At 41.5% G+C, this 24,595-nt stretch overlaps 1 protein-coding gene across 1 annotated transcript; it reads left to right on the top strand.

The window, feature by feature from the left end:
• Positions 1 to 806: 806 nt before the first annotated feature.
• Positions 807 to 19,029, top strand: vwa7 (von Willebrand factor A domain containing 7). Its single transcript, XM_067419521.1, has 17 exons — positions 807 to 1,121; positions 2,621 to 2,902; positions 3,483 to 3,719; positions 4,531 to 4,627; positions 4,711 to 4,839; positions 5,139 to 5,334; positions 5,549 to 5,724; positions 6,607 to 6,719; positions 7,188 to 7,304; positions 7,635 to 7,841; positions 7,969 to 8,095; positions 8,764 to 8,916; positions 9,032 to 9,124; positions 14,464 to 14,738; positions 15,106 to 15,242; positions 16,161 to 16,320; positions 16,972 to 19,029. Exons 2-17 carry the CDS (start codon positions 2,669 to 2,671, stop codon positions 17,566 to 17,568), a joined length of 3,048 nt encoding a protein of 1,015 aa, XP_067275622.1. The 5' UTR covers positions 807 to 1,121; positions 2,621 to 2,668; the 3' UTR covers positions 17,569 to 19,029.
• Positions 19,030 to 24,595: the final 5,566 nt, after the last annotated feature.

The raw sequence follows: 24,595 nt of genomic DNA, 5'->3' as shown, positions 1-24,595 counted from the left end.
CTTCTGAGAGACACTGCCACTCTGAGAGGCTCTTTTATACCCAATCATGTTGCCAATTGCCCTAATAAGTTACAAATTGGTCCTCAAACTGTTCCTTATATGTACATTTACCTTTTCGAGCCTCTTATTGCTATCCGTCCCATCTTTTTTAGAATGTGTAGCTCTCATGAAATCCAAAATGAGCCAATAATTGGCATGACATTTAAAATGTCTCACTTTCAACATTTGATATGATATCTATATTCTATTGTGAATAACATCAATTTCAAAGTACTGACTGATGATGCCAGTGAACTACTGGGAGTGCTGTGGATGATTATCTGTCTGGATGTGAAAGAAATAGATTTGATTGTCCATTTTAAGTTGTGAATCCTATTCTTGATTATCAATTTGGATGGTACAGTAGATTCACCATAATTTTATCTGAATTGCATTTAGTAAACAATAAATATAAACATTCAGGCGTAGACCCTCCATGGGCCAAATTCAAAATCTACAAAAGACCCACAATACAAAGCAGTTTTATCCTTCCAGCCCTAGTAAAGCTTGGGTCTAAAGTCTAATGCCAGGAGAGGGGTTGGTTAGCAACACGTCCTAAGTCTTTCACCATGAAATGACAATAGAAGCACTGGGGGAAGTGATCATGGTGTGTGTTTTCATGTCAAGCAAAAGACAGAACTTAAGAGCAGGGAAGGGGGACACAGTGGCCCTTAATATATGCAGCACTATTGTGTGGAGTCAATGCAGCATGCTAAAATGGGGCAAGTGAGGGAGAAACAAAAAACGTAGAGAGAGGAGAAAAAAGACAAGGAGGGAAGAACATGCAATGAGGATATAAGGATATGTGTCTCGTGGACATCCATCTTAACCAGGTTGCGGGCACGTTTCTGTCTCTTTAGCTCTAGAAATATTCACAAAAACAAGTCTTACAACTTGTTATTCAGCTTCTGTTATTCAAAATACTGCACATCATGTGGTGAGGAGACTGTCTGTGAGTAAAAACCACAACGTGCACAATGCTTTTCTAATTGCTGATTGGAGTTTGAAACTGTCAAATGGTTAAAAGCATGAAAACATGAAAAAAGCTGACTGAGACCACAAAAGGAAAGAAGCCAGTAGAGGTAAGAAAAAAATACTTGTGTTCTATATCTCTTTTCTGATTACATAACATGTTACAGCACTCTGTACTAAAAGTATTAGAAATTCATGGTTGCATTATGACAAAAACAATTTAAGTTTAAATTGAATTATCAGTTGAAACACACAGAAGGTGGATGAAGCCACACCCAAATCTCTGAAGCAAAAAGGAATAAATAATTAATGGTTGTCTATTTAAATTTACTTAAAAGTATAACATTTATTTCTGTGATGCAATGCTGAATATTCATCAGCCATTACTCCATTCTTCAGTGTCATATGTTCCTTTAGGAATCATTCTTATATGGTGATTTATATATATATATATATATATATATATATATATATATATATATATATATATATATATATATATATATATATATATATATATAGCTCCAATTGAAAACTTTCTAGTGACTGATCACATCTACATTTTTCAGTTGGCCGAATTGAAATTCTGTGAAGTGATGGAATTTAATTCACATATATTTCATTCGGACAACGGAAAAATTTAGATGTGATCAGTCACTTTAAAATTTTCAATTGGAGACCTGATTTTTTTTTTTACAGTGAATGTGTGTGTGTGTGTGTGTGTGAAAGTAAAAATGCAGAATGTTTCCTGTGATGGGTAGGTTTAGGGGCAGTGTAGGGGGATAGAAAATACGGTTTGTACAGTATAAAAACCATTACGCCTATGGAGAGTCCCTGTAAACCACATAGACCAACGTGTGTGTGTGTGTGTGTGTGTGTGTGTGTGTGTGTGTGTGTGTGTGTGTGTGTGTGTGTGTGTGTGTGTGTGTGTGTGTGTGTGTGTGTGTGTGTATGTGTGTGTGTGTGTGTGTGTGTGTGTGTGTGTGTGTGTGCGCGTGTGTATGTGTGTGTTTTGTTTAAACATGACCAAACATTTGGTCTCAATCTATAAAGGCCTGTTGTTTAAATAGTTAACTGTGAAATAAACTGAAATTCAAAAATGTATCTGATTTAAATGATTTATATTATTATTGGGGCGGCAGTGGCTCAGTGGTTCATGTAGGTTGTCTACAAACCAGAAGGTTGGTGGTTCAATCCCCGGTTCCACCTGACCAAGTGTCGAAGTGTCCATGAGCAAGACACCTAACCCCAGCTGCTCCCGACGAGCTGGATGGTGCCTTACATGGCTGACATCGCCGTCGGTGTATGAATGGGTGAATGTGAGGCAAAAATGTAAAGCGCTTTGGATAAAAGCGCTATATAAATGCAGTCCAGTCCATATTATTATTATCATTATTTTAATGATTTATCATTTATATGATTATATGAATTTATATTACTGTGAATATTATGTGCCACAACTGCTTTATTTATTTAAATAGGCCCGAAAGTATGTTTTCAGCTATGGATAGCTGGATAGAGTGGTGTGTGTATGGTAAAACAGCTCACCACATCCTGTAGATATCAACAGCTTGTTTGAGCCTTATCGTGAGCACTGTCTCCTTTGCAGGTGTGATGCATCTTTCTTCAACAGTTCAGTTGTTTTGACCGGTGTGGAATGATGTGTAAAGGAATGGGCTCCTCGGCTTTGACCCACTCGTGTGCCCTGGTCCTGTTCATCTATTTGCCAATATGTCAAGCCTTTCTGCCCAACTTCTGGTCACGCGTACTTACATTGTCCTGGGATTCATACACACACCAGTACATGACGGAACAAGCTATACTCAACATCACAATGGAAACTCTGAGCGGAATGGTGGATCATCAACATGATCTAAATAATGAGGAGCTGGTAGGTTTCATGCTGGTTAACTTATCCAGTTGTTTAACGGCTAAATGCAATTGATTCTGGTAATATTTTGAAGGTTGTGATTAGCTAAATCACTCGCATAAGCAACTTAATTTTGTGCTAGGCGACTAAATAATGTATGTCATTTGGCATTGTCTAATGAATTGTTACATTTAACATGCCATAGGCTGTGAATAAGTTTAGCATAGATATTTCCACTGTGTGTTGTGTCCAGTGACCAGTTTAGGATGCCTTTGGGCCAACTATATAGTGCTGACTGAGCGTTTGACTGGAAAGAACTAATATTTTAGTTCAGTAGGCTAAAATAAAACGTTATACATTGAATTGGACCGCACACAGTGTTGTTTTATCTCTCTGTCTATATTACTATGAATTAATTAAAACCATTCTTTCAGTTTGAGCCTGATGAATCTTTTTTTTTTTTTTTAGCCTGATGAATCTTAACATTGTCAACCTAGTATATAGCCATGATGTGTCTCCCTATAAGACAAAAGTATTATTAGCCAATGTAGATTGTGTGAATAGAGTATTGGATATAGTCTCACTAATCCTTTTTTTCCAGTATACTGGACTAGGTCGGAGTTTTTGGCATGCTGTTGGTGAGGTAGCAAGCGCTAATGCTGCTATGGATTTCCTGAGTGCCACACGGTCTGATCCAGTGTACCACTTTGACTCTGAGAGGGTGGAAGAAGCCACGGAGATGCTCCGAGAGTTCTGGGGCCAGACTGTACTGCTGGCCCAGGCTAAAGAGTACCAGGGGGCTAGACATAGTCTGGGCCAGCTTTTCCACTCATTACAGGTTGGCTAACACATACATGTAATACACTCTGTTTAATGAATGTCTGCGACACCAGTGTCACCAGTGAGAATGGTAAAAATAATGACTGTTTTTACACAGGTTTCTAGGATATTCCCACCCCAAACTCATGCCATTGGAGGAGACAATGTTATGTCTTTAGCTAGTGCCAAAGTCACAGTATTCACACCTTTCAGGGGGAATCTATCTATAAAGGTGTCCTAATAGTTACAATGTAATACAGTTCTGAGTCCAGGGAAGAAGGAGGTGGGAACCAGTAAACATTTAAAAGTCTTTAAAAAAATAAAAAATAAAAATGAACACAGGCAGCCCGTCATCAACGACTGCCACACACACACACACATAATAAAACATAAACAAAACACAAGATAAAGTCCAGGCCTGGTTCTTTCTTGTCCTTCACTGGTGTCGCTAGTCCTTATATGTCTCACTCGCTCCTCCCACGTCTCACACTCGTCCACCTCGCCACATACATATTTGCTTGGATAGCATAAATTATGTGAAATATATATATATATATAAAAATACTGTAAGCATACCATTGCTCCAACAAATACTGTATGCAATCGTGCTTAAGACGACCCGAGTTTAAGTTCTAGCTCACAGTCCAATACCAACACCCATTCCCCTCTCCTATCAATTCCTATCAGTCTCTGTGTCAACTGTCCTAATAAAGACACACAAAAACACATAAAGAGATTATGAGGTTCAAAATGTAAACAAAGATTCTTATTTAATCAGAATATTGTTAGCAATAGAAAATATGTTCAGCAACCTGTGCATATGTTTGTAGGACTTCTACAGTCACAGTAACTGGGTGGAGATGGGTCAGCAAGCCGTGTATCTCCACCTTCTTCACCCAGAAGAGCCTTCAGTTCCTGTAGCCTCAGGTGAGTCCCTCATAATATCATAAAACAGTCACTACTCACCATAAATCTCTTATTGTAACTAAATAAATTTATACTGTTTTCAGGGGACACCACTACCTGTGCACAATGCTACAGATTTAGCTGTTACAGCAATCTCCTGGAGGAAATGGTTCGTAAGACAGAACCGCTACTGACTACTGGCTATTTCAGCACTTACCCTGTTAAACCACCAGGTATAGGCATTATTGTGTAACTTGAAGAATATATATATATATATATATATATATATATATATATATATATATATATATATATATATATATATATATATATATATATTACTGTCCAAATTAATAAATATGCATTAATAAATATGGATTTAATAAATGTGTAAAATTTGATCCCCTTATTTGTTAGTCAGTTTTGAGAACCATGTCTGCTGAATTAAGGTTAACTGAGTTATAATTAATTCTGAAGATTTAGTAAGTTACTTTTTAAAAAAAAATAGCATGCGTTATCTTTCTATTTAAAGGCAAGTGCAGTCACGGTGGAATTTTGGACAGTAGTCGTCACCAAGGAGCTGAAGGAGGAATTAACAAAGACAGCACATCTCCGCTGTTCTCCCCTCATCACTTCCTCCACAAAGAAGCTGCCCATCTGGCTACCACAGCAACCCTCAGAGTGCTCCAAGACCTCCGCAAAGAGGTGGGGCCCAAAAGCTTCCTCAGGTCAGAGGTCACTTTTATTTAACTTAAATCCTGCTTACAGTGATCTACGAGACAAGAAAGAAATTTCTGTTTTACTTTAGACACCCCTTTTTTATACTGACAGCATGATAAAAGGTTTGTCCGTGAAGTTTTACTATCCTGTTGCTAGTTTACTGAAACGGAGTTGTCCAAAGATGCAAAACACATAAGTGATGTAGTTTGTGGAAACCTGTAGGCTTTTCAGTGTCCAGCAGCCCCCAGCCTTGGTCTTCGTCATGGACACCACCGGTAGCATGTTTGAGGAGATCACAGCTGCACGTCTCCGAGCCTTCTCCATCATACAGGCCCGTGAAAAGAGCCAACGCACTAGTCTGCCTGGCACCTTCATTCTGGTGCCTTTTCATGACCCTGGTTAGCGTGATATCTTCTGCCTATTACAAGCACATTATAACACTGAACAAAACCCTAATCTGAGTTGAAGGGCTTTCACACCAGAAGAACCTTTTCATAGTTTCTAGAACTAAAGGTGGAAATGCCCGGATTTTGGTGTGTTCGCACCACAAGAACTAGGAATTTTTAGGATTTTAGTTCTTGGAACTCCTTTTGAGAGAACGAATTTAGCTCCTACTTCACAGAATATGGTCTAACCCAGCACAATAGGAACTACCAGGCACATAAGTGTACACTGATTGACTGAACGCACACAAAAAAACAGCACCCGGCATTTTAAAAAAAGCTGTCTACACACACAGATTATAGCCTATATACTTACTAAAGATAATAACTCAACAAACATGGAAAAACACAATAGATGGACCTCTCCACCTTTACGCTAAAGAGAAAATCCAACGCAATTTTAAAGAGACCAAACTCAACTTTGATTGGAACCACAACCATCAAACATCAACCACACTGCAAACACTAATATTTTTAACGTACTGTCTACTATATTTGTATAACATTTCTGTCTAATAATGTAGCCTATTAAACAGGACTGTTAATCAGATTGTAAACGAATGAAGATGGAGAATGTGAGAGCTGTGTGCTCAGGCATGCTCAGGCATTCTCAGGGCCATCAAAATAAAAGTCACAACAACAAGCGCGTCTGGTATAGTTCTACCACCCTGGTAGTTAGCTCCTATAACTATGTTAACTGAACTACCCGGTGTGAAAGACCCTTTAGTAAACTTTTTTGTTACACTTTAACAATATGTGCAACTGGCATATGTACAAATTCTAAGAAAAATGAAATAAAGATGATGAATGAATATTTGATGAAGTCTGTTATATCAGGTTTTGGACCAGTGATGGAGACAGATAACCCTGATCAGTTCATGCAATTCATGGAGGATCTGACGGCTCTTGGAGGTGGGGATGAACCAGAGATGTGTCTGTCTGCTCTTCAGGTAACCATACAATTGTGATCTGACATTCTTGGACATTCTTAGAAAACACTGAACACAACCAAACACAATTATATTAGACTGATATAATAACATACTGATATAATAAGGAAGGAAAAACCCAATATTTGTTTTACCACCAATCAGCATTTTGAGGGTAAGCTACTTTTTATGGTATGGTAAATTGGATATAATGAAGATAAACAGCACAAACCTTTTAAATCATTTTAAGAAAAGAAAAAAAAAACTTTTGCCTAACTTACTAGTAGACTCAAATAGTAGACCATTGCACAAGGCTGCAGTCCCATGGAACGCATATACTAAAATGTATAACTTGAATGCAATTAATAAAAACCTGCCTTACTTTTTAGTGTAAATTTTGATGTATTGAGTACAAATTACCATGATGTAAAATCTAAGGGTCTCTCTATTTGTGTGTGTCTCTTTTGTGTGAATGTGTCTGTGGATCAGTTGGCTCTGACCCATAGCCCTCCACTGTCAGAGATATTTGTATTCACAGACGCCTCTCCTAAAGACTATCATCTGCAGAGAGCAGTCCAGGCTCTCATACTGGATAAGCAAACGAAGGTAACTCACAAACACACTGTCTACATTCAGGCACTAGAAATATACATTCAATAATTAGAAGTATTCATGGAAAAGTTCAGTCTAATTAATAACTGACTATTTATTCAATCCTTGTGTGTTATGTGTGTTTATTAGAGTGTTTGTTGTTTTCCTAGCAGCAATGGTAACGTCAAACTTTATTGAGGCTCTTATGCGGAAAGCTGAATTTCCAGATCAGTCATTTATAAAGTTACATTTTAGCAAGGAAGCTGCCTTAGAAAGCAGTTGCCTATGTAGACAACTATGTTCAGGACCGTGTTTTCATCTATTTAATCTCAAAACATGTGCTAGGTGAACTTCTTGCTGACTGAGGATCTAAGCCTCAAACGAAGAGAAAGAGGTTTAAGAAAGAGAAAAAGAAGAGAAACTTTATCTCCAGGTAGATTCTCTCTGTATTCCTCTCTTTCATCTTTATCTGGGGGAATGACCATCTTCACGACAAACAAAGACATCCACAAAGTGTCAGCTATTGTAGAAGACACTACTACCTCCAGCAAGGTACAATCAACTGGAAACACAAGAGGACCAAAAGACCATAATGTCTGCCTGTTTCAAGAAAACAATACAGTTCTGTCAGGATTCTGGTTACAGGATTCTTCACAACGATGTTTCTTTCTCTAAATAGGTGACTCTGCTTCACACAGAGGGTGAATCGGATTCATCAAACTCCTTCAGAGTGGACGAGGCTGTGACAAAAGTAATGCTGCACATCACTGGTCAGCTCACACATTGTGAACTTGTCAGTCCCTCAGGTACTCACACTAACGTAGAGAAAAAAAGCACGCACAAATATTCTCCCCTGAACATTACCTTACATTAGAACCCAGAAACCTTGCCGGATACTGTGCAAGCTGACCAGTGCAGAATCTTAGCCTGTGTTAAACCTGTGCACACTGTGATTTTGCCCACGATCTGAGACAAATTTAGCAAATCCTAAAAGATTCTCAGTTGTCTCTGTATGATTGAGACAACTGAGATCTTACAGTGTGACATGGCTTACATTGGGGATCATGTTCGTACAGTCTGACAAGGAACATTCGCAAAGGATTTTGAAAAATCGCACAGTGTGCAGGACCCATTAGTCAAAACATGCATTTCAGGAGGTAGGAGGAACTCCAAAGATAAGTTTCCAATACCTACACAAAGAGTTCCCAATCTATACCTTCATTAAAACATCTAAAGACAGTATCCCTTGAGCGCTTAAAAGAGCTGATTCACTCCATCATAAACCACTTTATTCTCTCTCTGCTTTAATCTGTATCACCTACATCTCTGTACTATATTGTGCCTTTCTAAACAATTATGGAACTTCGTATTCAACCACTTCACATTAGTCTCCCTAGGATGAATCATTTGCATTGTAGCATTTCTCATTTTAAGTTACTTTGGATGATCTGCCATATCTATTTTTCTCTCTCAGGTTCTCAACAATCTCTTCCTGGTACTGATGGTCCTCTGGCAATGCTGGACTCATCTAAGGGTCTATACAGAATAAGCCTGCTTCCTCCACTAGAGATAGGTGTATGGCAGCTATCGATCAAAGCCATTGGACCAACTACATTCAGCATCCTAGGTAAAAATGACTTAATGTCATATTTTAACTTAATGTATGTCTCAACTTAATATTTAATAATACAATACAATTAGTAATAAGTTTTTCCAAAGTGACATTAACTGATGTTCTGTAGGTGATAGTAGCTTGGACTTCCTGTACTATTTTGCAAAAGAGTCTAATGAGACACATCCAGGACTAAGGAAAATGGAGGGCAGTCCTATAGCAGGTCTTTGTCATTGTTCCCTGAGCCATTTGTGTAACGTTGAATTTAGTTTACAATTAACATTTTCATTGATGTTGAGTTGAGTTCTTATCCACACATTTCTTCTTAGGAGTCGGCTCGGGTTATGTATATAACCCTTGTTCCCTGAGAGGGAACGAGCACTGCGTCGAAACGCTTTGGGGATGCTCCCTAAGCATCAGCGAATCTGAAGCCTGAATAAACACTAGTCCAATCCGATTGGTCGTGCGTGATGACGTCATTGTGACGGCGTACCCGGAAGTATAAAAGGGGGGCCGGCGCATAATGGCGGCAGTTTTTTGCTCTGAAGCATGCGCTCCAGGCGTGCCGAGGTGTGGCGGTACGACGCAGTGCTCGTTCCCTCTCAGGGAACAAGGGTTATATACATAACCCGAGCCGTTCCCTTATCGAGGGAACTTCCCACTGCGTCGAAACGCTTTGGGGAACGAGTACCCACTAGGCCACACCGAGGGTAGCGCCTGTCCTAGTGTGAAGCCGGAGACCGGGCACAACTAGGGTTGGAGCACCCTCGCGCCAGGCGTCGCAGGGAGATCCAGGCTATAGAACCTGATAAAAGTGTGTGGAGTAGCCCACCCCGCCGCCTCGCAGATATCCTGCAAGGGGACCCCAGAAAGGAGGGCCACCGAAGAGGCCATGCCTCTGGTGGAATGTGCCCTCACGGCTACAGGTGAAGGCAAACTGCGCACCTGATAAGCCATGGTTATTGCCTGGACAATCCAGTTACTGATTGTCTGGGTAGACGCAGGCAACCCCTTCTTGGGTGAGCCAAAACACACCAACAATTGTTGAGATCTCCTCCACTGTGCGGACTTCGCCAGATACACCCTGAGTGCCCTGACCGGGCAGAGTAGGTGAAGTCTCCCCTCTTCCGCCGTCACGTGAGGCGGAGGATGAAATGCCTGCAGAACCAAAGACCTGACCACCCTCGATGGGACCTTAGGCACATAGCCCGGCCTAGGGTGTAAGATGGCCTTCACTCCACCCGGGGCAAACTCCAGGCAAGTCGGCGTTACTGCCAAGGCCTGGAGATCCCCCATTCTCCTTAGAGAGGAGATGGCGAGTAGAAAAGCCACCTTAAGGGTCAGATTTTTCGGTTCTGCTGACTCCAGTGGCTCGAAGGGGGCCTCAGCCAACCCCTCGAGAACCACTGCCAGGTCCCAGGTTGGAACTCTGGACTGAGCCACAGGCCTCATCCTCCGAGCCCCACGGAGGAACTGTACAACCAACTGGTGCCTACCCAGAGGCCCATCACCCAGAGGAGTGTGGAAAGCCGCAATGGCAGCCACGTACACCTTGAGTGTGGACGGGGTTAGGCCCGCAGAGAAGCGATCTTGGAGGAACTCCAGCACTGAAGCCACTGGGCAGTTAACTGGGTCCACCTCACGCCCCCTACACCAAGTGGAAAACACATTCCACTTGAGGCTGTACAGTCTCCTTGTGGACGGAGCCCTGGAACTGAGTAAGGTCTCTACCACGTCTGCCGACAGGCCAGCCTCTAGGTACCTGGCCCCCTCAGGGGCCAGACCCAAAGGTTCCAAATCTCCGGCCGGGGGTGGAATATCGTCCCCGCCGCCTGAGACAGGAGATCCCTCCTCAGAGGAATCTGCCATGGATGACCTGCCAGCAGGGCTATGATATCTGAGAACCAAACTCGCGTCGGCCAACGGGGTGCTACCAGAAGTAGACTGACCCCCTGCCGACGGACCCTCTCCAGGACTCCCGGGAGCAGAGCAATCGGGGGAAATGCGTACAGACGCAGCCTCGGCCACGTCTGCACCATGGCATCCAACCCCAACGGGGCTGGATGCGTGAGGGAGAACCACAGTGGACAGTGGGACGTCTCTCGAGACGCAAACAGATCCACTTCCACTGGGCCGAACCTCTCGCATATGGCCTCCACCACTTCGGGGTGGAGCCGCCACTCCCCGGGCCTCAGCCCCTGCCTCGACAGGATGTCTGCTCCCTGATTTTGAACCCCCGGGACCTACATTGCCCTGATGGACAACAGTTTCCCCTGGGACCACAGGAGGATTAGATGCGCCAATCTGCACAGAGGGCGCGATCTTACCCCTCCCTGGCGATTGAGGTACGCTACGACAGCCGTATTGTCTGTCCGCACCAGGACATGTTGGCCGCGGAGGTCCGGGAGAAAGCTCCTGAGAGCTTTGTAGACCGCCATCATCTCCAGGCAATTTATGTGCCAGGAGGAATGACGGCCCTCCCATGGGCCCCTCGCAAAGCGGCCGTCCATGACCGCGCCCCAACCAGTGAGGGAGGCGTCTGTTGAAACGGATTTCCGGCAACAGGACGCTCCCAACACTGGCCCCTGGGACAGAATCCAAGGTTTCTTCCATATGACTAGGGAACGAAGGCATCTGCGCGTTACCCTGATCATATGAAAAGGATTCCCTCTGGGGGAAAACCCCTTGGTTTTCAACCACCACTGGAGGGGTCTCATGTGTAGCAGGCCGAACGGTATCATGTTGGACGCTGCTGCCATGTGCCCCAGCACTCTCTGAAAGTGCTTCACAGTGGTGTGCTTAACAGTGAGGCCGAAGGGAAGAACCCGATATTGGTACGCCTCGCCCCCGAAAGCGAACCTCAGGCCTCCTGTGGGCAGGAAGGATGGAGATATGAAATATGCGTCTTTAGATACATCGTGACGAACCAGTCCTCGAACTGGATCTGACTCACGATGGGATAATGAGCATCTTGAACCTGAATCTCCTCAGAGAACGGTTCAAGTACCTCCGATTTAATAATAGACGCACCCTTCCATCCTCTTTGGGAACCATGAGGTAGCGACCGTAAAGCCGGACTCCCTGTCTGGCGGAGGGATACACAACATAGCCTCCTTTACCCTCAGGGAGCACACGTCCTGTTCCCTACCTGCCACTGGGCTGGGCACACCACTATTCAGGCCACACCGATGAACCCCGGTGGTGGAACGCTGAACTGCAGGCTCTACCCTTTGCCCAAGGTACACAGGGCCCCAGCAGATATATTCGGGAGCATAACCATGCGCCGAGATATTCTACTTGGGGAACCAGCCTCTCAAGGCTGGTCTCTGGTACCCACCAAACCTCCTGCCCGACCCCCTGAAGCGGCCACCCGGCAGGGCTTAGTCGGGGAGGATTTTCGGTGTGCGAACACGTTCGCTGCCCAGCCGAGGTCTCCCTAGAGGCGGCTAGAGTAGCATGTGTTCGCAGGAAGTCAATGTGGCCCGAGTGTCATAGACGGCGGATCGCAGCATCGACTTCCAGAAAACTCCACAGAGGAGGCGACCTCGATCGCTCCTCTGGAGAGGGGGCTGGCCAGCAGGCCACTGGGCTGGGCACACCACTATCCAGGCCATACCGATGAACCCCGGTGGTGGAACACTGAACTGCAGTCTGCACCCTTTGCCCATGGTACACAGGGCCCAACAGATATATTCAGGAGCATAATGACTATGCGCTGATATATTCTACTAGGGGAACCAGCCTCTCAAGGCTGGTCTCTGGTACCCACCGAGCCTCCTGCCCGACCCCCTGAAGCGGCCACCCGGCAGGGCTTAGTCGGGGAGGATTTTCGGTGTGCGAACGCGTTTGCTGCCCAGCTGCAGTCTTTCTAGAGGCGGCTAGAGCAGCATGCGTTCGCTGGAAGCCAATGTGGCCCGAGCGTCGTAGACGGCGGATCGCAGCATCGACTTCCAGAAGACTCCACAGAGGAGGCGATCTCGAACGCTCCCCGGGAGCAACACAATTTGGATGATAGGCTGAAATACCTAACTCCTCAAAGTCAGATAAATCCCATTTAATTGCACAGAATTAAATGCCACCAAAAACACCCAAATAGTGAACACAACTGGGATGATAGGCTGATAATCTAACTACTCAAAGTTAGATAAATCCCATTTAATTCCTCAGAAATAAATGCCACCATAATCACCCATCACGTGAACATGCTGAATGATAGGCTGAATAGACATATCTAACTCCTCAAAGTCAGATAATGTTTAATTTAAATTCCTCAGAATTAAATGCAGCCCTAATCACCAGACCATACTGTTTAAATATGTATTCAACTACTCGTCATCTACACGCTGCCTCAGCAACGCGAGATTCGAATCGTTCCCAACATATTTGGCTTTAATCCCTCGAGATGAAAGCCACAGGCGCGAGGCTGAAACACTCGAAAACGCACGTTTCTGTACGCTACGAGACATTTCTCAACGACCACAGCCAGCACCCTCAGGGGCTGACTGCAAGCCTCGCTAAACAGTATCACATGTACACATATAGCGTGTGTTCACTTCTGTTGCAGACCCTTAATGCACGCGCTGCCTCGGCAACGCGAGATCGAGCCTGCATTATAAGGTGGCGAGCTCTCGTTTGCTTCACTCCGTCGACGCTGAGCACATCTAATTCCTCGGAATCAGATCGCTCAAGCATCTGGTTCTCCCTCCCGGGGAAGAGCCGCATCGCGGGCTTCCGCACGGGAACGGAGAACACCGGGTTACTACAGGCAGCCCCCTCGGGGACTGCCTGAGCACCTTATTTTATGAGTGAAGCAGTGTGTATGGTGTTTTAACGTCACCCGCCTCGATGCTGAGCACATCTAATTCCTCAGAATCAGACAGCTCAAGCATCGGACCCTCCAACCCGGGGGAAGATGCCGCCAAGCGGGCTTCCACACGGGGAGGAAGATCGTCGGAACTGTCAGAGGAGGATTGGGAAAGTGCCGCTGCAGTCCCGAAACCCTCTGACAAGTCCCGCTGTGAGCCCCATGATCTGCGACGCCGAGCCGCCTCAGCGACCGCGGGTCCAGAACCACGGGGCTCACGAGGCTGGCCGGTCTCATCGAACACGGCCAGCCGAGAGCGGAGCAGTCTGAGTGTCAGCAGCTCGCAGTGTTCACAGGCGGCTCCCTCGAGAGCCGCCCGAGCGTGCTGAACACCCAGACACTGCACACATAACAGGTGTGTATCCGATCCCGAGATGTAACGGGGACACGGATGCACACACTGCCTAAATGCACTCCTTCTCTCTTCCATACTTTTTAAATAAATCTTTCACACACACACTCGCAACTGGACAGACAACAGTAAATAGACAGACCAAACAGAGAGCGCTATGCTGAAGAGCAATAACTGCCGCCATTATGCGCCGGCCCCCCTTTTATACTTCCGGGTACGCCGTCACAATGACGTCATCACGCACGACCAATCGGATTGGACTAGTGTTTATTCAGGCTTCAGATTCGCTGATGCTTAGGGAGCATCCCCAAAGCGTTTCGACGCAGTGGGAAGTTCCCTCGATAAGGGAACCCAGTATTTTTAGTGGTTGCAGTGACAGGCCTCTCACCCAATGAGGAGGCCTCATTCAGTCACGTGACCCTGTTAGGACCCAAAGGCGAGAGCCTTCAGAAGATTTTGCTAAACTCGTCATCTCATTGGTCTGGAGAGGAGTTAGTGGGCTACATGGACTCAGTTCCTAGGATACCATTCACCATGCGTCTCTCTGGAAAGGATGGTAGGGGCAACCAGCTCGAAAGAGTTTCCACTGAGATGATTCAACCAACACACGTACAAATACAGGTATTAGTGAATTTGAGAATACTGTGCTGGCAAAATGTAAAACAGCCAAATGAATGAATCAACCAATCAATCAATCAACTTTATTTATATAGCGATTTTACAATCATGATTGTGTCAAAGCAGCTTCACAGTGTCAAACAGGACAATATTGCAACAAAATTAGATTTGGCTGTGCAGTCGTTCTGGAGAAAACAGTGATGTTATCAGCTTATTTTAATTGATCATATAGCGACAATGTTGGCAGATTAGTATTATAGTTTATAGAATTAAATAAAACCAAATTCCTATATTTTATTTGTATATTTAGTTGAATAACTTTGATCATAATTTTAGTGTCCCTGGAATGAAAAGTTCCCCTTGTCCCCAGGTGCTCTCTGCTCCACATCTTCTCGCAGGTCACAGCTCGACTGTGCTGTTTGAAATATTCAATCTTGGCCCCAACCGTCATTTCAGTTTTTCAGCAGAAGATGACCTTGGGTATCTCTCCAACCGAGACCAACAAAGGTAAGAACGATAGAAAGAGCTAGTTAAATGAAACAACTACACTTTACTTCACTTACTCAAATAAGGTCTACATAAAGGCTTAATTTTCATCAGTAGTTTGGTGGAATATACACTATATTACCAAAAGTTTTAAGATGCCTGCCTTTAAATTGAATGACATCCCATTCTTAATCCATAGGGTTTAATTTGGAGTTGTCCCACCCTTTGTAGCTATAACAGCTTCAACTCTTCTGGGAAGGCCACAATATTCTTCTTGTGAAGGAAAGACTCCTTGTGGAAAGACTCCTTTCCACAAGGAGTGTGTTTATGGGAATTTTATTCTCTGTTCCCACAAAGTTGGTATGAATTTGTCTTGGTATACTGAAGCATTAAGTGTTTCTTTCACTGGAACTAAGGGGGCCAATCCCTTACACTAAAAATCAACCCCACACCATAATCCCCCCTCCACTTAACTTTACACAATGCAGTCATCAAAGTACCATTCTCCTGGCAACCAGCAAACCCAGACTCCTCCATCCAATTGACAGACAGAGAAGCATGATAGGTCACTCCAGAGAACACGTCTCCACTTCTGTAGAGTCCAGTGGCGGCATGCTTTACACCACTTAATTTGACAGCTGACCGTTTAATATTTAGTAGATAAAATTTCACGAATGGACTCAGGTGCTCAGGTGGCAACCTATCACAGCATCATGCAGAATTCACTGAGCTCCAGAGAACAACCCATTCTTTCACAAATGTTTGTAGAAGCAGTCTGCATGCCCAGGTCCTTGATTTTATAAACCATTGGCAATGGAAGTGATTAGAACACTTGAATTTAATGATTTCAAGGTCTCCCAATACTTTTTGCAATATAGTGTTCTTTTATATTCCAGGCAGAGATGTTAGATATGTCCTTCACAATTATTCCTTTTTTAGGCTATTTATTGGTGTGAGGAGCTCTGTGAAGAGGGAGGTTGAGATAAGGACCCCTCATAATGCTCCAACAGGGAGAGCAATCACACTGACTCTGACTGTTCAAGCAGAAAACTCACCGGACTTAAACTATGCTGTGGTACACTTGACAGTGATACCGGAGGTAAGAACCATCACAATGTTATATAATGAAGAAGGTCACAGGTTCAAGTCCTGGCTGAGCCAGGAGCCATTTCATTGGCATTTCATTTTCTTCCAGTTTCTCTGAGGGTTTCTCCCTCCATCCAAATACATGGAGGAGAATTAGAGACATTAAATTGTATGTAGGTGTGAGAGAGAATGTGAAATTGTGTACCATGTGATGGACTAGCCATCTGTGTATGGTGTTTTCCCAGCTTGCGATGAGATGCTGGCTTAGGATCTAGTAGTTTGGAGAGTGGATGGAAGATGAATACATTTTGTGGGGGAAAAAATATTTGTATTGTTGTTCAGAATACATTAGCTAAATGTTAACACACTTTGTTAAACAGAGCTCCATTCCAATTACAGTCATGTTAATAACCACAACATATTACCCACATAATATCTTTAAGGAGAACTTATTCCTTATTTTTCTAAAAATAACAATATGCTCCTTGCAAAAATTGAGATGACATGATATTTTGACATCTAATACAATTACATTCATGCATTTTTAAATATGATTTAAGACTTACATGTCTACTTCCGGGTTTACTGTCTCATTTGTGAACTAGCCTGTTACATTAAACATTGTCAATGTTTTTTTTTTAACATGGTCTTGTGACAATTCCAGGAGCCGGACAAAACTCCTCCAGCATGTTCTTCCCTGCATGTGGAGTCCTCCTGCCCCTCTCTGTGCTCTCAGGGCAACTGGAAAGTCTCATTGGTAGCAAAAGACAGAGGTCACTCCGGACTGGCATCCATACAGCTTGCACAAGGTGAAGGCATCCTCATTCTGTCTGAAGTGACTACAGAGAGACGCGTACAACATTTCCCACATCTTTATGAAAAGACCACAGGAGGCGTCCATCTCCCTTTGCGACAGCCACAAAAAGACACCCCAGAAATCAGTAATCACCACCTTGGAACAGGAGCTGAACATGGACATCAAATGCTAGAGGAAGTCCAAATAGTTAATGGGGATCATCCAGTGAACATCAGTGAAGGGTCTAAGGGGAAGCCTTTAATGATGCATTATTCCTCAGGATGTTGTGCTCCCCAGGCAGAGCTAGTTTTGTGGGATAGAGCGGGTAATATGAGAAGCTGTCCTCTCATAGCCAGTCAGCAGAGGGCGTTGCAAGAAAAAAATGGGGCTCACAGTGGGGAATTTACTTCACTGCTAGTTCTCATGTTGTCGGGTCACTTAGCATTGATTATTATTACGTTCTGAGATATGTTGTGTATATGTGTTGCTTTGCTGGTCCTGTCTGCCTTTCTCTCTCTCTCGCTCTCCCTCTCTTTTGTATCATTCTTTCTTTCACATGATTTGATCAGACCAGAGGGATCTCCAGAGGTGATTGATGTTAATGAGACCAAGGAGCAATAAAAGGACTGCGTTGCCTGAAGAGGGAGCTCTGCTCAACTTGTGACTTCCTATTGTTGTATTGCACGTGCTATGGTTGTTACTCAAACGTAAGGCTGCATCCTACCAAGACTGCGTCCTTCCCAGTCCAGTCCTTCTGAGGCTTGTAGGCTAGTGTCCTCCTCAGAAATTAAACACTAATGAGACGGTCTAGTAAGTGCGCATGACTACCTTACACACGTTCCCTCCCCCACGTTCAAGGCACTTCATTTTGTAAAAATACTTTGTATTACAAATCTTTATATTGATTGGTTCTCTATTAATGCAATACAGTGAATGACAGCTGTTTGCGGCCTCTCAGCAGCTTGGATTATTATCCGTTTAGTGTTAGTGATAAATGTACATACATTTTCATGTCCGAAAACATTATTTTTGTCTTACATTTCATCATAAACTCAGACAAGTTCAGTTTATTTTTGTGAATTTAAATGGGTACAAAGGCCGAATGAAGGATGTAAAATGAATGCTGCCTTCCAAGGATTCTTCAAATCAGAGGTGGGGGACTCGAGTCACATGACTTGACTCGAGTCAGACTCGAGTCACACAATTTAGGACTTGAGACTTGCTTGACAATTATTAATAAAGGACTCGACTTGACTTTGACTTGATATTCATGACTTGAGACTTGACTCGGACTTGAGTTAAATGACTCGAAATAACTTGTTTTTGTAAATAAATAGAGTTTTTTTTAAATCACCGTAACCTAACCACATGACGCAGCAGATAAGCAGAGAGCGCTAACGGAGATAGTCGTGAATGAACATGGAGAGCGCTGCCTATGCAAACTTTAATCAGTAATGGTACATTAATGGTAATCAGTAACTAACGGATCACACCGCATGGCCATGCTCGCCTCTTACTCGCGCTCAGTGTCGCCAGATTGGACGGGTTCTGGTCGCGATGCATCCATCATTTTCAGCAATGATGAGTTCAAAATTGCCACACAAAAAAAAAAAAAAAAAACTTTCACTACGAAAGCATCAAGCACTGTTAAAATCTGGTTTACGACTTGTGTTGCACAATGATGGATAACTGCATATTTCTCTTCTTGAATAATCAACCAGTTTTGCTGAAGATGCTTAACAGCGTAGTGTTCCTTCTGACTTGCACATGTGTGACTTACTCCCACCTCTGCTTCAAATTGAGAAGGCCTTCAGCAACTTTTGATGACGTAGCAGCCGAGATATGCAGCCTTCCGTTTGAAAAAGAAAGACCCATTGTGTGTTTGCTACAGTGTGCTACAGAGTTAATAAATTGCTGTCAATATTTTCTCCTTTTTTGTATATTTTGTAAAGTATTGTAAATACATTTTCCACACTTAGAAGCTGTAGGGGGTGTCGTTTCTTTTGTAAATATTGTTTTCTCCTGGTTTAGTTTTTCCTTTTTATTTGGTGTTTGTTTTTAGTTTTGGCCTTTTCTTGCCCCTGAAGTTGTGCTTTCGCTTGTGGCCCTGTAAATAAGTGTACAATGGATTTTTTAATGGTAATTCCAGTTTATGTTCCGACCTTACCAGACACGCTAGTTTTCGCGTGCATATGATACGCACTTTATGGCGTATTATACAAATGAACCCCCCACCCCCCTACCCTAAACCTACCTAAGAGCGTGTCATATACACGCCAAAAAAGTGCGAATCATATGCACGCGAAAAACAGCGTATCATATGCACGCCAAAATGAGTTTTGCCGTATACATTCCATGACATTGCACACTCGTACTATTTATACACATTTACATGTGATCGGGTTGATTACTATGTGTGTGGGGGGGTGTACTTATGCTTTAATACTAGCACACAAGCCACAGAAAAATAATATTTGTCACTCAGGGATGCTTTATTCTGGAAATTATTTCTTCACAGGACATTTGTATTACTGTGAGAGCATTATAATATAACATTATAATAAAAACAAAAACGTACAAGTCTGAATAATGATTTAAAAAGTTGTCACAATTTTTTAACATGCCAAATGAAGTGGTGTGTGCAATCCTGCTTTTATTTTACCCGCAATAAAACTTCTTTGTTTTTACATTATATTACGTTCTCAACCCCTTGGATATTGCTGAAACATAATGTGGCACCGCCCAGAGAGAGAAAAGAAAGACAATGCCACAATATGTATGGCTAGGAAATCTCATTGTGTTTGTAAGTTACTTTTCTCTTAATTAAATGTGCTCCAGAACTTGGTTTTACTGGTTTACTTCTTAAGTGTACAAGGCTAAAAAAAAAATACAAAAAAATCCAATTCTATATTGTTACTGGCTGGTTTATGCTGGTTAGAGCTGGAATAATGCTGGCCAGCAGACATGCTGTTCTCAAGCACAAATGAGCTGGTGTAGCTTGTCCACCAGCCCTTATGCTTCCCATGCATAATATTATGCTGGTGAACATCAATGCATCAATCAATTTAAGTTTACAGTTTAAAAAAAAAAAACTGTTACTAGGTATTTCTGTTGTATCCGCAAACTGTGATAGACAGTCATGAAAGCCATTCACTGCAGAAAGTGAATGCTTTATAAGGCACATGCTCATTATGTTTTCTCCAGTGGTGGAGCTATGAAGGTTGGTCTGTTGGCCAAAGGTTGTCCAAAGGTCTATGAAGGTTGGTCTGTTGGCCAAATTGAATTTCTGTGAATTGATGCAATTGAATTCCAACTGAAAATTTTTGATGTGATCAGTCACTTGAAAATGTTCAATTGGAGACCTGGATTTTTTTTTTACAGTGTAATAATATTTCTGGTATCTCCCTATAAGAAGAACATCTCTTAGTTCCAGTTAAACTAATCAAACACTCCAGCCTTTAATAATCAAGTAATCTAGCAGACCATGGTTAGCTGGATCTGTGTTTAATCAGAATTTAAACTAAACTCTGACTTGCAGGTACGGTCCCAGGATTTAATAGCCCTGGTTAATATAAAGTTAGCCATGCTTTCTGGATTAAGGTGTGCAGTGATCAAAGCAACAGATGAGTCTGAAAGATGTGTTAGTTCAACTGCACATTCCGTGATTGATCAAGATAAATTGACAACCCACTCATAATCATATTGGAGGAGGAAGTTTCAGTGGGAAATATAAAAATAAAAAAGTAATTAAAAGAAAATCTGCAAATATAAATACATTGAAAAACTGCGTACATTTTGCGGAAGAACATTGTTTTCGCTGTGCTTTGGCTGTGTGTGACTGTGCAGATGAATATGCTTCACAGTAATACATGAAAATAGAAAATTATTTCCTCTAAGAAAGTGCATTATTTTATGCTGTTGTTTTGACTAACTAGAAAAACTAATATTTTTAAATTAAGGATGCACTCTAAAAAATCCAATTAATAAAATGTTGGAAGAGCAAAAAAATATATGTTGAACTAATTTTCTTACTTGTGCTTAGTTAAGAAGACATATTATTTTAAGTCTGCTGACATATATTTGAAAAACATTAAATCAATTGATATTTTCAAATCCAGTTAACATTTAGAATTGCAAATGTTGACTGGACTAAAAAACGCGAATCCAGTCAATATTTTATAAAAGTAGGCTATGGCTAACACAATATTTTACACACAATATTTTACTATTGTAAAGAGATTTTTGTTTGTGCTGTTGAAATGGGCTGTTAAAAAACATTTGATAATAGCCTATATCAGAACAATATTTGTGAAATTAGATGTATTTTCGATGTTTTGTTTATGATGGTATCTGCATTAGGCTATAATGAGATGGATCCTACAACACTTACATATTTAATATACATATATAATTCATTAACATAAGTAGTTAATTGTGGCATTTAATCTGCCTAATTTTAATGAATACGTACAAGAGCTTGTTGGTTTGACTACGCGGAAGGATCTGTATTGCTCGTTTGATTTCGCGGAAGGATATCTGAGGTACTTGTTTGATTTCGCGGAGGGATTGAGATCAAAGGACTTCGCGCGTTTACCGGAGAGACAGCAGCAGCTATTTTGAGGGTGCAGTTCACGCGTCAGGTAAGTGTTAATGATTATATTGCAGACAAATATGTCTAACATATTAGGCTTGTGTGGATATTTAACGTTAGGAGTGAAGTAAGAAGTAAATATATACAAGGGAAATGGGGATTATTTAGGCCTAAGTGAAGTCTACGTCAAGTTCACTGGTCATCGATTAAATTATTTACGTTACGTTAATGCGGTCTTTGACCATGTTTAAATACATAATTTTGTTTTAAACTATAATACTATAATGTATTTTAGATTTAATCTCAGCGTGTGTGCTATTGTGTCAGACAAACTTTCTCTTATTAGCTATAATAGGCCAAGGTGCTGTGGTGATTTGTATACAAGGAAATGTACTGAAACATGTCAAACGTGTAACTTAATGTTGGCCAAATAATGCACGCAATTTAGGGTTACTTTGTTGTGTTAAACGTGATTTTTTCGTGTTCCAACTTGTGAAATTGGACCGTAAAGTTATGGGAACAACATAACCACGAATACTATGAAAATGTCGCTCATTTAATCGTCCTCACAAGTGGGACGAATTCTAAACAGCGTAAGAGAAAGAAAGCTAGCCATGTAAGGCTTACGTTGCAATATAGGGTAAAAAAAAATACTTTTAAATTACTTTAGTTTGTAACTTTAGTTTAGTCACACATGCAAGTAAATTCTTAATATTAATAAAATGTATAAAGAATATATATATATATATATATATATATATATATATATATATATATATATATATATATATATATATATATATATTTTAATTTATTTTTATTAATTGTTATCTTTCTTTCTCCAACAGGGTGTGACCAAGATATCCATTGATGGTTTGTCGTGGCAAAGTTTCTCATCCAAGCCAGTCAGTTCTTCTTAAAGGGATAGTTCACCCAAAAATGAAAATTGTCATTTACCCTCATGTTGTTCCAAACCTGTGTGAGTTTCTCTGTTCTGCTGAACACAAAATAAGACATTTGTAAGAATGTTTGTAACCAAGCAGATGGAGCAACCATTCACTACCATAGTAGGGGGGAAAATACTGTTAGTAAATGGTTGCTTTGTTACAAAAATTCTTCCAAATATCTTATTTTGTGTTCAGCAGAACAAAGAACATTATACAGGATTTGAACAACATGATGGCGAGTAAATGATGACAGAATTTTCATTTTTGGTGAACTATCCCTTCACCAGCTGAAACACTGACAAGAAGAAAGAATGCTCCACTGTATCGACTTTGACTGTGTGTGTATTTTCAAAACTAAAGGTGCATTAAAGACATTAAAGAAAAGTGACAAGGGCTTTGGTCATTTTTTTATTATTTAAAGACATTTGAAATTAATTCTTATGAAAATGTATTGTTTGTATGACATGTTATAAATGCAGATGATACAATGTGCTTTAACCTGTTTTTATCCTCACTATAACATGTTGTAACTAGTTCACCTGCAATTTCTAGTAACAATTAAAACCATTTAAAAATGAAACCCCTAACTAAAACGTTTTCGTTGAATTAATTATAAAAACAGGTTGAGTAAATGTACATTTTAAAGTTGAAGTCAAGTTTGAGCCAACTAAAAATTATTAATTCAATTAACTTTAAAAAATAATTGAGCAAACGTATATTTTAATGTTGAAGTCAAGTTTGAGCCAATTAAAAAATATTAATTCAGGTAACAATTTCTAGAACGAAATTGAGTGAACGTAAAATATCTGTGGAACTAGTTACTAAATAATAATTAGTTGAAAGCACTAGAAATTTTTTACAGTGTGCTAGAGAAGTTGGCATGACGATATCCTTGAAGAGTAGCACATTTCAACCACCAAGGGGGTTGTATTTAAACTGGGTCATTAATGTAGTAGAAATGTGAAAATGTTTTTTTATTTGGTGCTTTCTAGACTGAGAAAAGACAGAAAATGTATTTTTGTCCCATGGGGATAAAGTACAACAATTCCCAGAATGTTTCGCTGCCATGTGAGGCCACTCCCAAAGCCATGGCTACTGAATCCCTTTCACTTTTCCACCACTGCATCCATCTTCATAAAATCAGTTCAGTTAAAGAACAGATACTACAATTAAAAACTGAAGGTGTGTGTTCAATATATTATGATTTAGCCACTGAGTGTCACAAATGTAGCAAGATTACACTTATCGTGAATGAGCTGAGGTAAAAGCTCTCATGATGAGAGCTGAGGTAAATGCGTCCACGCTCGCGGCAGTAGTTCTCAGCGTGTGTTCAGTCTGGTGCGTTTTCAGTTCATGCCTTTGGAAGCTTAACTTTTAATAGGAATTAATTTGAGAAGTTAAAACACTCACTTTGCTCCGCCGGCCGCTCCATTTATATGAATGCCTGCAGCTGTGAGCTGAGCTGTGAGTGCGATCCCACTACCCATCCGCGAGTTGAAAACATATGGAAATGGCTCCCTCTGCTGGCTGTAGTCTTTAGCCTGGTGGGGTGGGGAGCACGATCATTTGAATATACTCCAGGGTTTCTACTGATAGAAAGTCATAGGCTAATCGCTGAAGTAACCCTTTAAAAAAAAGTAACTAAATTAACTTTAGTGTACTGAGTTGTTTCTACTAGAAATGAGTATTATCAGCTTTACTTAATAAGTGTTTCTTCGGTCAACTTAACATTGTTGAGTGAAATGAGCAAACGGGCCAGTGGATCTGTAGTTCCCAGTATGCTTTGCAAGGGACTGCATTATTAAATTTAGGGATTAAAGTGTTATTTTATGTTTTTTAGTAAAAGCAAAGATTTTGTTTGTGTATGTTAGTTTTTAATTTTCAGTTATGTTGGACATTTAGAGGAGTTTCTGAAATTATGGTTACCCTTATGCAGAAGAGTGGAGCCTGTGTT

The sequence above is a fragment of the Pseudorasbora parva genome, chromosome 16 (assembly GCF_024679245.1).
Source record: "Pseudorasbora parva isolate DD20220531a chromosome 16, ASM2467924v1, whole genome shotgun sequence".
NCBI classification, from domain to species: Eukaryota; Metazoa; Chordata; class Actinopteri; order Cypriniformes; family Gobionidae; genus Pseudorasbora; species Pseudorasbora parva.
Note: the sequence above shows the minus strand (reverse complement) of the source record. Positions and strands in the feature narration are given on the sequence as shown.